This window comes from Sorex araneus, chromosome 11, assembly GCF_027595985.1.
Source record: "Sorex araneus isolate mSorAra2 chromosome 11, mSorAra2.pri, whole genome shotgun sequence".
Taxonomy (NCBI): Eukaryota; Metazoa; Chordata; class Mammalia; order Eulipotyphla; family Soricidae; genus Sorex; species Sorex araneus.
In genome coordinates, this window is record NC_073312.1 from 47,660,181 (window position 1) to 47,674,952 (window position 14,772).

The window sequence follows — 14,772 nt, forward strand, 5'->3', positions numbered from 1 at the left end:
CGAAGTGTCAGATACCTCTAAAAACATCTCATTAAATAGTAGGCTGGATACAAATAGAAGACATTTGATAAGTGATACTTCTGAAAATATATTATTGACAAAACAGCAGGACAGAAAACACCAAAGCCAAGCATGAAGGAGCCTTAGCAAGCCTAAGACCCAGACCGAAGGCGCTCCCTCTCCTGCTCCCAGGCTCACAAGGCCACAGACTAGTGAAACACGGTATTGAAAACCACAGCCCAAGAGAATTCACTGAAGTGAACACATATTTTACACCCAGAAGGTCCAAGTCTGATTATGGTTGCATAGTAGCCTGAGTACCACTGGGAGTAACCCTCAAACAATGCACCAGACGTAACTCTAGAGCAAGACTGGGTGTAGTCCAAAAGTTAAAGAATTAACCCTCACCACCAACAAAAATACAAAGAAGTATAAATGACACTTCTTAACTTACGAACACTAGCAATTCTTTTCAACAAATATTTTTCCCTACTCAATAAATTTGAGATACTGGGGCCAGCAAGAGGTAGTAAGGCACTTGCATCATATGTGGCTAACCCTGGTTTGATCCCCAGGACTAGTAACGGTCCCCTGAGGGCCACCAGGAATGATCCCCGAGTACAGAGTTAAGAGTAAACCCTAAGATCATCAGGTGTGGCCCCCATATCAAAAGGAATAAATCTGTCATCAAAGGAGCCCAAACACGTTACTTTTCCTTTCAAAAAAATGGTGAGGTCCAAGAGCAGCTCAGCAGGCCTGGGTCTGATCCCTGGAATCACATGGTCCCTCAAGCACAAAGTTGGAAGTAACCCCTGAACACAGCTGGGTAAGTCTCCCACTCCCTCCTCCCCGAAAAATAAAGTACATAACATGTGAAATAGAAAAAACCCAAGCCCAAACTTTGGAAATATGTTTCTCCTAGAGGGTCCAAGGGTAACCGGAAAGCAAAATAAACACGAGAACCCATGATCTCTGTGCTCTCTGTTGAGTAAGAGAATCAAATATTTGCTTACTCCTCCAGAACATAACCATTAACTTCTGTTAAAATTACATTTGGATTGGGAATGTGACTCCGGGGTAGAGCACATTCTTCCTCTGCATGAAGCCCTGGTCTCACTCTCTGACACTGAGAGGAGAAAAAGGTAAAAAAAAAATAAGTAAGTAAAAGTTATATATGGGCTGGAGCAATAGCACAGCGGTAGGGCGTTCGCCTTTCACGCAGTCAACCCATGTTCGATTCCTCCGCCCCTCTCAGAGAGCCCGGCAAGCTACCGAGAGTATTGCGCCCATACAGCAGAGCCTGGCAAGCTACCCATGACGTATTCGGTATGACAAAAACAGTAACAACCAGTCTCACAATGAGACAATGAGAGACATTACTGGTGCCCGCTTGAGCAAATCGATGAGCAATGGGATGACAGTGACAGTGGAAAGTGTATATATATATATGCGCACATATATACATATATATATGTGTATATATATATAAATATATGAATGTTTTTTCTATCATATAAGAGACCACACAATAGACGAAGACTAAGTATTCAAAGTGGGCATGGTTCAATCACTGACTGGCCCAGGCACTTTAGAAGGTCACACAACTATAGGAGCTGGAGAGATAATACAGCAAGGAGGGCGCCTGCCTTGCAAATGGCCGACCTGGGTTCAATCCCAAGCATCCCATATGGCTCCCTGAGCACTGCCAGGTGGGATTCCTGGATGTACAACCAGGAGTAAGCCCTGGCACCACTGGGCATGGCCCCAAAACCAAATAAACAAATACACAACTATGCACTAATCAGTGTAAAGACAGACCTATAAAAATTAACAATGTGTGGATGTACAAGACCAGCCAAATGTTCGGGAAATCAATTCTTCAAGGAGAGAACATCTATTATCACTCTGGGGGTGGGAACAGGGTTTGGGGACCAAATTCAAAAACAGGCCACTCAGGGAGCTGCAAGCAGGCCCAGCCTCTGTCTCCTCAAGCATAATGAGGAAGAAGAAATGTGTGGACAGAGAGGCAGCAGGAAATAAACAACGCTGCTCCCCTCCTGAGTCAGGCACTTATGGGGGAAAGAGCAAAGGAAGAAGGAATAGCAGAAGTGAGGTGAAATGCTCCACAAAATGCACTGTGTGACATGGAACTAAGAGAGACAAATAATAAGTCATTTTCCATCCATCGTGGCCAGCTAAGACTGGACTCCCTTAGAGTTCTTAGATGCAGGATGATGATCAACCACACTGGTGAAGGGACACACATGGCTTTACAGACACTAGGCCTCACCTGGCAGGAAGGGAAAAGGGTGGGGAGGAGAACAGATGCTGGCTGGGCCCTCATTAGGGTCAGATGTTCATTACGGGAGACCCAGCACGAACCCAGAATCTGACCAAGAATCTGGGAGCCATGCCAGCAGAAGTGAGTGGATTCCCTGGCTGTGGGTGGGGGCCCATACCTATGCGACCATCATGAAAGAATCTCCGCTAGGAAATCAGAGGGCCTCAACCAACTTTTCCTGAAGAGCCTGCTGGGCTCACACCTGAACACAGAACCTGAGTTTGAAACCACTGAATTAATACATACTTACCACAGCTATTACGGGAATGAGTACACCCAAGTTCCCAGCACTGCTAGAAGCCTAGAAAAAAACAGAATTGTGTCACTCAAATAAATGAAAGACATCACATTTATATTCAACTCAAATATTGTTTCTCTTTTTTTTAGTTTTTAGCATGGGGTGGGGGCAGTGCTGGCAGTACTGAGGTGCTCCACACCACTACAGATGGTGTTTGGCATGCAAGTATCGCCAGGTTACACCAGGGATCAAGCGGCAAACCCAGGGCTTCACACAGTCAAGGTATGTGCTCTACTACCTGAGCCACATTTCCAGTCCTCAAATTTTGTTTTTAATTGATTTGTTTTCTGTGCTTATACAAAGTGCAGCAGCGGAGGCCGCAGAGCAAACCCTACTTGCCAGACACAGCTTGAACTGAGGAATCTGAGTAGTCTGCCGGGTCCAAGGTGCTCAGGGCTGAGAACAGAATCCTAAGCCAAGCTGAATCAGAATTTCCAGGCTGGTGTCCACCCTCAATGTTCTGTCTGCTCTATGCTAAACACTAAAATGTGTGTGTACCATGACTGGAGGAGCCCATGTTTCTTAAAATCACAGCTCTGTCTTCTGTAGGGTGGCATGTGACCAGTCCCCTTCCCTGGCTCCTCCAACACCCCAGTACCCTGCAAGGGCCCATCGAAGTGCTGCCCCTGCTTGGGAACAGGATGACTGGTAAAGAGGAATTAACCTGCAAAGAACAAAATCAGAGCCTGGTCCCAAATGGTAGAAAATGGAGCCCCTACATTGCCCAAGGCACACCCAGACCTTGAAGAAAGCCTTAACTCCCAAGTGAGAGACTGTACCCATGCAGAGAAGTCAGGCATTGGGGGGGCAGCCCAAGGGCCACCCTTCCAGGAGGTCCTCTCATCTCAGAACAGAAGGCCCACAGGACACGAGGGACAGGCTCTCACAATGGGCTGGGACCTCGCTGGGCACCATCCTGGAAGACTCAAATTGTCACCAAGATCGCTGTTGGAAGACCAGGTGCAGGAAGGAAAAAAATCACAGCAAAGGGGTCTAGGGGTTCCTTTTGCTACTCCATCTCTTAAGTCAAGATATTCATGGTCCAGAGGGAGAGTAGAGTGGGCAAGGTGACTGCCTTTCATGCAGTCAATCCAGGTTCAATTCCCAGCACCCTGAGGTCACCAGGAGTGATCCCTGAGTGCAGAGCCCAGAGTAAGACTGAAGCATACTTAGGGTGTGGCCCTCAAAACAAAACAAAGATTTTCACAGGAGGTTTCCTCATTCAGTTTCTGACAGGACTGTCTCCTCAGAGAGGCCTTCCTGACCAGCCAACGTGAGCAGCTGGCCAGACACATCGCTCCGCTTGGTTCTCGTCATCACCCCTCACCAAGCCCTGAGCAGGCACCTCTGTTGGCCAAACATGAGCCACTGCCTGCTCTTGGAAATGATGCTCCATGTCCACTGACTTCTACGGCGGCTTCGCGGTTGTCATGGCAGAGCTGAGTGAGAGCAACTGAGACTGCACATCCCAGTAAGCCTGAGACAGGCACCATCTGCCTCTTCACAGGGCGAGTGCGCTGACCCATGAACTCAGGACAGGACAGTTCCTGTCCAGTGCGGCAGGTAGGAACTCTGGCTTAGAAGGCAGAAGTGTGGATAGGAAAGACAGAGGACAAAGGTAGAGACTCGGTGAGGAGACGGGCAGCCACATGACATGTCAGAGGAGACAGGCTGGGGGAAGTTCAGTCTGCCTCAGGCTGGTCATTGAGTCCCCCAGGGTCTGCGACAGAGAGTTTGTGTTTGTCCACGGGCCTGTCACCTTGGAATGACTCAAGATGAGGCTGGGTCTGGCTCTTCTGTAGCTGATGAAGAGCCTCTATCCCAGGCTTCCCACTGGGAGAGAAGGGCCGGGCGGAGTCCAGCCCCGGTTGTGTCTTCTCACCAAGGGTGCAGGTGTGACCTCCCTCGCCCAGACCCTCAGAGACAGAACCAGCCTCCTTGGTTCCTGTATTGTCCCAGACGGGTCTGACTCGTTTGCCATCTGGCAGCGTAGTCCTGGCCAGCGGGGCAGCCACAGCCCCTCCTCCCCTACCTTCAGCGCGGGCCCCTTCTCGCTGGCCCGCTCACTGGCGCGCTTGCCCTCCAGTCCCAACTGCACGAACAGCTCCAGCAGGTTCATGAGCAGCTCGTCCACCAGGTGCTCGTCCTGGATATTCGCTGCGATATTAGCCAGGGCATTGATGACTGCCAAGGAGCAGTGCCTGCAGGGAGAAATGACAGCTGCACCATGCGGGCCCCATGCCGTGGGCGCCCAGCCCGCCTCCACCCCCTCAGCACCGCAAACACAGAGGTCTGCCAGAGTGGACAAGCCACCACTGCGAACAAGCACCCCTAAACAAAAAGAGTTCATGCAGAAACTTTCCTCCTGAACCCAACAGAGATCCCCTGGGTTCTGCTTAGGTTCCAGGAGCCTGCACTGCCGGGGCACTTCGGAACTGCTCAGAATGAAAGGGCGATGACCAGGCATCTCCTCCATGGACTGTGCATCTCCCCTCAGATGACACCAACTTTAATTCATCATGTCACTGGTGAAATGTCCACCTGATGATCAGATTCTTCCCAGTATCACCCCTACTATGGAACTGATGGTGGGTGTTTTGTTGTTTGCTTTCTGGCCACAATCAGTGGTGCTCAAAGATCACTCCTGACAGTGCTCAAGGGAACCGTGCAGAGGCAGGGTTCAAACTTGGGGCCCCTGCATGCAAAGCCTATGCTCCAGCCCTTTGGGTTACTTTCCTGGCAGTGCCTGATGTTAGTTTTTAGCTCACAGCTGACACCTAGGAAACACTCAGTGAAATAATCTCAGACTGTGTCAGTCTCAGGTCAACCCCTGCAAGAAGTGGGCACCACTCCCTCAGCCAGAGGCTCTGAATCCTCAAAGCTGGCCCAGCACCTAGAAGTCACACAGGTGCATGACCGGAGCCGAGCAGCCAAGAACTTTCTGCTTTTGAAACAGGCCCCTCCCTAGCAGTGCTGGGGCCTAGAGGCCACTCACTAGAGGCCCCAGCAACATAGGCCAAGGGTTCAACTCTCAGGCCCGGTGATGCAGGAGCAGCTCATCAGTGTGGCAGGACATCAGGACCACCAAGGCAACAAGACTGTTCACTGGATGTAGGAACAAGTGAAAGGTCTCTGTAAAACACTGGTTATCACGGAGAAAATGGCAGCTGTGATAAAGGTACCTCTTCTCAGGAGGTGAAATTCCTGATAGGTACAGGCAAACAGATAAGAGTAAGTGCTTAGGGGCCAGAGAGTACAGAGGGTAGGGTGCTTCCTTGCACAATAGCTGACCAGAGTTTGGCACTGCATGTGGTCCCCCAAAGCACCTCCAGGAGTAAGCCCTGAGTACCGCTGGGTGAGGTCCCAAGCCAAAAAATATACAATAACAACAACAACAACAACAATAATGCTTCTACTCCTTAAGAAGTGAACAAACCACTTTTTGTAGCAATAACAGGTTTGTGGGCTTTTAAAATTTTTTTGTTTTGGGGCCATACCCAGCGGTGCTCAGAAGACCATATGGGGTGCCAGGTCAACCATGTGCAAAGGCAAGCAGTTTACCCACTGTATTATTTCTCTAGTCCCATCAATAACACATTTTAAGACAGAAAAGAACACCTGGGACTGGAGAGACAGCACAGCGAGTAGGGTGCTTGCTTTGCACTTGGCTAACCTGCGTTCAATCCCCAGCATCCTATATAGTTACCAGGCATGATCCCTGAGTCCAGAGCCAGAAGTAAGCCCTGAGCATCACTGGTGTGGCCCTCACCCCCTGCCAAAAAATGAAAAAGAAAAGAACACCTGAGTGAGAAGCCAAGGAACTGTGAAGCAGAGCGAGCATCAAGCAGACAGCAGGAGCCAGGAGCAGCAGGAGAGATGCAAAGGTCAGCAGGAAAAATGGAGGGTGAGGGAGGAGGCAGGGGGCAGGTGGTTGCAAGGTGCAGGATTCGTTTTGGAACAAGCAGGTAACACGGGAAAGAGGTGCCCTGGTCTCTGCATCTTATCTGGTCTGTGCAAAGACCAAGGGAGATGGAGCGATGGATGGAGAGAGGGCGAGGTGAGCTGACCCAGCCAGTTTCACTATGGAAAAGCCTGGACTCTCGATGGTGGCAGAAAGGCAGGAAATAGTGACAATGCTGAGTGCTGTCACTATTCTCATCTCAGGTATTTGAAAAAGAGAAACTGGCTCGGAGTAGCTGAGTGTTTTATTACGTGTCATAGTCCAGCTCCCAGTGACTGACCTGCCTTTGTGGTGAGGAGAGGGACACAGAAATGCCAAAGAGGGACAATAGCTTCTTCCCTTCCTACTGCTCTGTCCTCCCGATGTCACTCCCTCCCTTCCCTCTCTTCCTGAGAACAGAAAAATTCTTATGAGAAGCTCAGAACATGGACCAACATGTCCCTGTCCCCAAGACATTCCCAGGTGAGAGCAAAGAACAAACTGGTTCACAAAAAAAATGCCAACTATCATTCAGGTATCAACCAGGGGAGAGAGAGAGAGAGAGAGAGAGAGAGAGAGAGAGAGAGAGAGAGAGAGAGAGAGAGAGAGGGAGGAAGGGAGGGAGGGGGAGGGAGGGAGGGAAGGAGGGAGGGAGGGGGAGGGAGGGAGGGAAGGAGGGAAGGAGAGAGAGAAAGAGGGAGGGAGGGAGAGGGAGAGAGAGAGAGAGAGTGTCAAGGAGGTAAGGGGCTGGCTTGGCTTGCAGCAGACCACCATTCAATCCCCACTACCACAAACCCAAGGACCACCAGGGGCCAAGTCTCTCCTGAGCACAGAGCCAGGAATAGTCCCTGAGTACCTATAGGTGTGATCCCCAAACACAAATAAGCAAAAATAACATGAAGATGGGAGGATGCTGAAAGCAGATTCCCTTCGACCCTCTCTGAATCTACCTGAAGGAATCATCAGAGGGACTCACAGGATGTGGCTGTTAGGATGTCTGACGAAGCACGAAAAGCAAGAGAGTTACCTAACACCAAGTCAGTGTCCCTGGGTCAATACACAAAGGGTGGTAACACAGCCAGCCACAGGTGACATGTGAAGGAGGAGCATGCACAGCCCGGCTGATGTGCTGATTAGAAAAAAGCTCCAGGTGTGCGTGTGAGTCGACACGAAGCAGGGGCGAGTCTGAGCACTGAAATGCTCCTTTCCATGGGCAGGAGAGACAGCGGCACACATGCTCTGCATGCAGGAGGCCCAGGTTCGACCCCAAGCACCACAGGGAATAGTTTGACGCCAGTGTGGTCAAAACCCAAAATCAGAAAACCAACAACAACAATATCAAATCATACAGAATAAAACTACCAGGTGGCAGTTGTGCTGGTATTTAATTTTCCATCATGTATGCACTGATAAATGCATTTAAATGCTCTTTTTTTTTTTTTTGGCCACACTTGGCGGTTCTCAGGCTTTCTCCTGGCTCTGTGCTCAGGGATCACTCCTGGCAGTGCTCAAGGGACCATATGCAGTGTCGGCACTGGATGTGTGCAAGGCAAGTGCCCTAACCCTATACTATCGCTTCACCCCTACCCCATAACTTCTTTTATTTATTTTTACTCTTTTTTTAAACAATTTTATTCAGGGATTTCTACGTAGACAAATACTATAAATAAATATAAAAATTCGATTCTTTACTGGGTTGGCAAAATAATAGAGAGATTAAAGTAGCTTGCTTTGCAAACAAATGACCCCAGTTAATTCCCCTGCACCACATATGGTTCCAGAGCATGACCAAGTGTTGGATAGCACTGGTTTGTCCTTTCTCCTTCACTGCAGGGAGTTTAGGTTTATTGAGCTACACCCATCACAGTGCTCCTGAGGCACTCCTGTTCCTCTATGTTTATCTTTAACTTCCCCTCTGTGCTCTGCTTTCCCTATCTGTTAATCACTTATATACCCAAACCAGACCCTGTGATTTTTAAAGTCAAGATTCTTTAGAGGTCTCTGGATTTTGTATTTATAAGTGACATATTGCTTTTCTCTTTCCTTTACGTCCCTTGCATAGTTCACTTTAGAGCAATGTTCTCTTTGTATAGACACAGGAAGACATTTAATGCTTGGGAGTTAATTGACTCCAAACAATATTTACTCCTGGGAATATGTCATATTTACTCAACTTAAACCTCAGTTGCCCTTAGTTCTGACGAGGGACTGGATGGCCCAGGGCAAGCTGTAAGCTACCCAAGCATCGAAAAGGGACAGGACAAGCACCTCTCAAACATATAAGTTAAGAGCATGGTCATGGATAAACTCTCTCATGACCCAAAGAGAAGTAACTGGATAAGGACCCTGTGAGGTTAGGAAGGATTAACCTGGCCTGAGGATTGTAGTCTGAAGTATACAGTGAGATGTCCCCAGGAGAGTTAGTTTTTAAACTTAATGTATCTCTTACTGTGTCCATAAAAAATATCTAGAAATATTATTAAGAAGTAAATTTAAGGGGCTGGAGAGACAGCACAGCGGGTAGGGCATTTGCCTTGCACGCGGCTGACCTGGGTTCAGATCCCAGCGTCCCATATGGTCCCCTGAGCACGGCCAGGGGTAATTCCTGAGTGCAGAGCCAGGAGTAGCCCCTGTGCATCGCCGGGTGTGACCCAAAAAGCAAAAAAAAAAAAAAAAAAAAAGAAGTAAATTTAAGATGAACGTTTAAATGGATCTGGACTAAGGAAAGGGGAAAGTAATACACCTTAGATGGAATTCCACCCTTGGCGGATCTCCTTGCAGGATGAGAGTTTGTCCTAGAAGAAGCTTCCCCTTAAAGAAGGGATTTACATATATTGATTGTGCTACCACATCTCTGTTTAATTGCTATTCCCAACCCTTCATGATTTCTCTGTAACTAAGGCCTTGAGACTTCGTGTGAGAGAATGGAAAACAGAGTGCACAGGGAGACTGGAATGAGGGGCACAGTGAGACTAGAATAGGATAGAGTTCAGAATAAGCGGCGACTGATCACCAACCAGCCTGGCCTCCATCTCCTCCTTGTGCACCCATTACCACCAGCTGGCTGGGATGAAGAAGTGGCTCATGACTACCAAAAGTGGGCATCAAGCTTTTGAACTCACAACCAGGAGTGATCACTGAGCATAGAGCCAAGAGTAAGCCCCTGCCCAAGTAGTGGGTTCACCCCTTCGAAAAATTGGTCATTTGATAATTAAAATGCAAATTATTAAAGATAATGAAATGATTTAATAAGCATATGTATTTTGTTATCAATATTTAGTATGTACTTTCTATAAGGATTTCATTTATAGATTATATAGAAAACCTGTAAGTGCTTTTTAAAATTTTTTTTAACTTTTTAATTAAATCACTGAGACAGACCTTTACAAAGCTGTTCATGATTGGATTTCAGTCATACAGTGTTTCAACACCCATCCCTCTACCAGTGTACATTTCTCAGCACCAGGGTCCCCAGGTTCCCTCCCATCACTCCCACTATTTCTGCCTCTATGGTAGGTGCTTCTCTTCTCTCTCTCTCTCTCTCTCTCTCTCTCTCTGTGTCTCTCTGTGTCTGTCTCTCTCACATAAGTGCTTTTAAAGAATTTTTTTAAAAAGACAAATCTCCAATCCTCACATTTTCTTTTTTTTTCTTTCTTTTTTTTTTCTTTTTGAGTCACACCCGGCGATGCACAGGGGTTACTCCTGGCTCTGCACTCAGGAATTACCCCTGGCGGTGCTCAGGGGACCATATGGGATGCTGGGAATCGAACCCGGGTCGGCCGCGTGCAAGGCAAACGCCCTACCCGCTGTGCTATTGCTCCAGCCCCTCCAATCCTCACATTTTTCAAAGGGAGTTAAATATTGTTATGACCTAGAGTAGAGGTTCCCAACTTATTTATTCTACCAACCCTTTTCAGGAGGGGACAAAAACAAACCACTCTGAACCTCCCTGAAAATCCACTCTTTCAAAGGGAACGAACAGAACACACCCTCAAACCTGAAGAGCACCTGAGGCTGTCACTCTCCAGCCCCCAGGGGGCAGTACTGCTCAGGGTGGAAATGAGGCAGGGAAGAATCTTACCTATAGCCATGGTCCTTGTAATCTTTAGTAGCTGAATACACCACAGAGCTGGCCTTCACACTGATCTGCTGGAAGAGATTCCACACTTCCTGATAAATGTATTGCTGGAAGAGAGCAGAGACACCGTGAGTGGGCCACAATTTCTCCACGAAAGCCCCTCCTCAGAGGGGGCCCCTCCATCACAGTGCAGCAACACATGGATCCTCCTAGGCAGAGGCCACACAGAGGGCTGGGAGGGGTGGAGTGCATGCTTCACCGCTGGGAGCCCCCAGGTTCAGCTGGGAACGACCCCTAAGCAACCAAACAGGCGTAGCTCCCACCATCTCCAGGGCAGCACAGAACAGAACCAAACTTCAGTATTTAGTGAGAAGACAGCTGTGAGGACTTAAATCAAGTTCAGGGTAAATGAATTTTTTGTTGAGTCGGGGCTCACACCTGGCTCTGCAGTCAGGAATTACTCCTGGCTGTGCTCAGGGGACCATATGGGACGCCAGGGACTGAACCTGGGTCAGCCATGTGCAAAGCAATCATCGTACCTGCTGTACAGTGACTCCGGCCCCAATAAAATCAGTATTTCGCTATTTCTGATAGTCAAAGCTATTTGAGGAGGCTCACAAGAGGCCAGGCATGAGCAGGTCTTGTGGCAGGGAATTTCCTTACATTTCCGGTGATAACCAGGCAGCCCAGCTGGTCGATGATGAGCACATCAAGAGGAGATGGAGGCTGGCAAAATTTCTGCTGCAGGATTTGTAGAATTGGTTCCATGACCTTTGGGGTGTCCCTCAGGGCCACTGCAATGTGTCCCAAGGCTCGGATGGTATGGTCAGGAATCAAGTGAGCGTCCCTAAGGATGAGAAGAACAGAAGGGCCCTGGGAACAGTCCACTGGGAGGCAGCAATAAAATGAAATCCAGAAGAGAGCCCTGAGCTTCAATGCCATCATCACCTTCTGGGTGAAGCATTCATCCAAGAGTGGCAGATGGGATCCTAACTCACCAGCAGAAACACAAAGGCCTGGGCAACAGACTGAGAGACAGATCTCTCCCGCATATAACTTCTCACATTTGAAGGTCCAGACATTCTAAAGGCGGAGGGGAGAGGACCTACCTCTGAAATCGTGCAGCAAACCCCTGCTATGCAAGAAAGAAGCACAGCGTGCACAGCCCCAAGAACCCCCTCCACTCCCTCCGCCCCAGGCTGCAGAGGGCAAATGCTGCTGCTCAGGGCTGGGACTTACTTATCACTCTCCTGGGAGATGTAGAGGCGGTTGGAGAGGCTGGCCAGGAAGGCCTCCACGATGACTGCGTCCACAGTCAAGCCAGCTTTCAGACACCTAAGTGATGAGGAAACCCACATGGCGTAAGGCATCACAATCAACTGCTAAGGGTTCTGTGTTTGTGTTTTGTTTTGCTTTATTTTTTGGTGTCTCAGTTCTAGGAAGTTGAAGAATTGCACTGTGCAATCTTTCCCCAGAAATATCACTAGAAGCCTGAATTCAAAGAACTGCTATAGACTTTATTTGCTTGACAATGATCTCTGCTGAAAACAATCAGTTCATTATTTTGCCCAGAACAGGCTCCTTTAGAACGTCACACTCACCCTATTTCGAATTAAAAATTTCCTGTAAGTTCCTTGAATTGGCAACTAATTCAACTGACAGGTGGTTTCAAAATAGTTAAGGGAATGCTAATATTGTATTTCAGATTTTTTTTTTTTATTTTTGGGTCATACCCGGCGATGCACAGGAGTTACTCCTGGCTCTGCACTCAGGAATTACTCCTGGTGGTGCTCAGGGTACCATATGGGATAACCAACAGTATTTATAATTTTTCAAACTGTAATAATCCTATTTTTTCCAACCAAGCATACACAGATTTAGAATAGACAGAAAATAAACTGCTTTTTCAAATGCCTAGTGTTGAGGCCGAAATGATAGTACAGCAGGTAGGGAGCTTGCTTTGCATATGGCTGACCTGAGTTCGATCTCTGCCATCCCATATGGACCCACAGCACCGCCAGGAGTAATTCCTGAGAGTAGAGTCAGGAATAACTACTGAGCATTGTCAGGTCTGACCCAAAAAGCAATAATAATAATAATAATAATAAAATAAATTTACTAATGTTTTCTGTCTGGTAATGAGCCTCTTTTTGTTATGGGGCTACACCTGGCTAGATCGGGGGGTGGGGGTCACCATTCGAGGTGCCAGGAATAGAATCAGGGTTGGCTACAAGCAAGGCAAACACTGTAAACCCTGTATTATCTCTTGAGCCCATGAGCCTCTACTTGATCTGAAACTCCTTCCTTCGGACTTCTGATTATGCTCTCACCTGCAAATGTTGTCAATGGCGATGTCCCGGAGCTGCTCATACATGGAGGGCTGGCTCTTCTTGCCTGACATGACATTCAGGGTCGACTCGGAATGCTCATTGGTCACACTGATTTTTATATCATTGCCAGCAACTGAATATAAAATTCAAATACGCATCTGGTTAAGCCTATCACTTTCCATCCCCTTGCCTGTAATTCAAAACCAAAATTATGTGCTAATCATTTTTTGCTTATAATGCAATCCCCCTAAAATAATTTTGACAATACATTTCAGAAACAAAAGTGTCTGAGAAAACACTCAACTTTCTTTCTTTCTTTCTTTCTTTCTTTCTTTCTTTCTTTCTTTCTTTCTTTCTTTCTTTCTTTCCTTCTTTCTTTCTTCCTTTTTAACTTTTAATTTTTTTTGTTTTTGGGTCACACCCGGCAATGCACAGGGGTTACTCCTGGCTTTGCACTCAGGAATTACTCCTGGTGGTGCTCAGGGGACCATATGAGATGCTGGGAATTGAACCCAGGTTGGCCGCCGAGTGCAAAGCAAACGCCCTACCCGCTGTACTGTCACTCCAGCCTCTCAATTTTTTTTAAATCAAAATGAAAAATACTTTTGTTACAAAATGACAAATAGATAAGTAGCAGTTTCTTAAGAAATGGCACCGAAGTGGGGCTAGTAGACAGGACAGCATCTAAGGCACATGCCTACTCTGCCCAACCTGGGTTTGATTCCAAGCACCACAGTCCCTTGAGCACTGCAGCCCTGGAGGCCCCCCGTACCACAGGGCCCTTGCTGCTTGGTACTAAGAAACTCCTGAACCACTGTCCAGCTGGATGAAAATCAGCAGTGGAGCCCTAGGTATCTGGAAGCACCTCTTGGGAGGCCCCACTTTACTTCAACCCGCCACAAAGAAATGGTACCAAAGTCTGGAGGTGTACTGGTAGGTACCAAGTCCCGAGGATGAAGCACAGTCCTGTCCCCAAGGGTGATCGAGCTGACATCCACAAGGACAGGGAAGATGGGGACAAGTGGGAGAGGAGGAGGGTCTTTAGAACAAGAGAGATTCCTCTTCACTCCAGTATCTACGGGAAATCTCTCAAGATGCCCAAATCTGGGTTTCTTCATCTGAAGGGAGAGGGGAAAACACCACCTTCACAGAACCAGGGATGGGAAGGGCAGCAACACCACAGTGAGGAATTACTATTCCTCACTGTGGAATAATAATCCCCTTGGGATTAGAGATGACGATGAGGCGCCGCACTCACTTCAGGCTCCTGATCTCTACTAGCATTGCAAGGGTGAGTCCCTGGGTTCAATCCTGGCACTGGGGGAAGGGAAAAAAGCAGCTCCTGCCCTAGTGACTGACGATCAGAACTCAAGTCAGACAATGTCGAGAAGGTGCCACTGCAGGCCTTCGGTGGTGGAGATGGGCCTGACAGGACGAGGGAGAGGAAGAAGAAGGCCCGGCTGGGAGGGAAACCTGAGGGAAGCCACAGCTCTCAGTCACATAACCGTGCCGGGTACACACGCGACATCACGTGGTCCTGGCACCCCGTGGGCACACAAGGGCTGGGCTGTTACCTGTGTGGAACTGACTGTGGCACTTGTAGAGCTTCACGAGCACAGGGGATGGGACAACCAGGAAGTCCCGCAGAGACGGCGTCACGGAGTGCACCACCACCGGGAACCTCTCGCACAGGCGGCCCAGGCCCTGCAACACAGAGTGCTGACATGTGGCTCAGGAGGACGGCGACGTGCTCGACGCCTCACACACCAAGGATGACCAAAAACT

At 48.3% G+C, this 14,772-nt stretch overlaps 1 protein-coding gene across 2 annotated transcripts in view; it reads right to left on the reverse strand.

Moving 5' to 3' along the window:
- Nucleotides 1-14,772, reverse strand: part of PI4KA (phosphatidylinositol 4-kinase alpha) — a 109,968-nt gene that overhangs the window by 55,586 nt on the left and 39,610 nt on the right. For both annotated transcript variants that reach the window (XM_055118744.1, XM_055118745.1), the window contains 7 exons: nt 14,562-14,691; nt 12,988-13,120; nt 11,897-11,992; nt 11,321-11,504; nt 10,661-10,764; nt 4,672-4,840; nt 2,592-2,642 (listed from right to left, as the gene is read on the reverse strand). In XM_055118744.1, the coding sequence (XP_054974719.1) occupies nt 2,592-2,642; nt 4,672-4,840; nt 10,661-10,764; nt 11,321-11,504; nt 11,897-11,992; nt 12,988-13,120; nt 14,562-14,691 (867 nt within the window). The remainder of the gene's footprint in view (nt 1-2,591; nt 2,643-4,671; nt 4,841-10,660; nt 10,765-11,320; nt 11,505-11,896; nt 11,993-12,987; nt 13,121-14,561; nt 14,692-14,772) is intronic.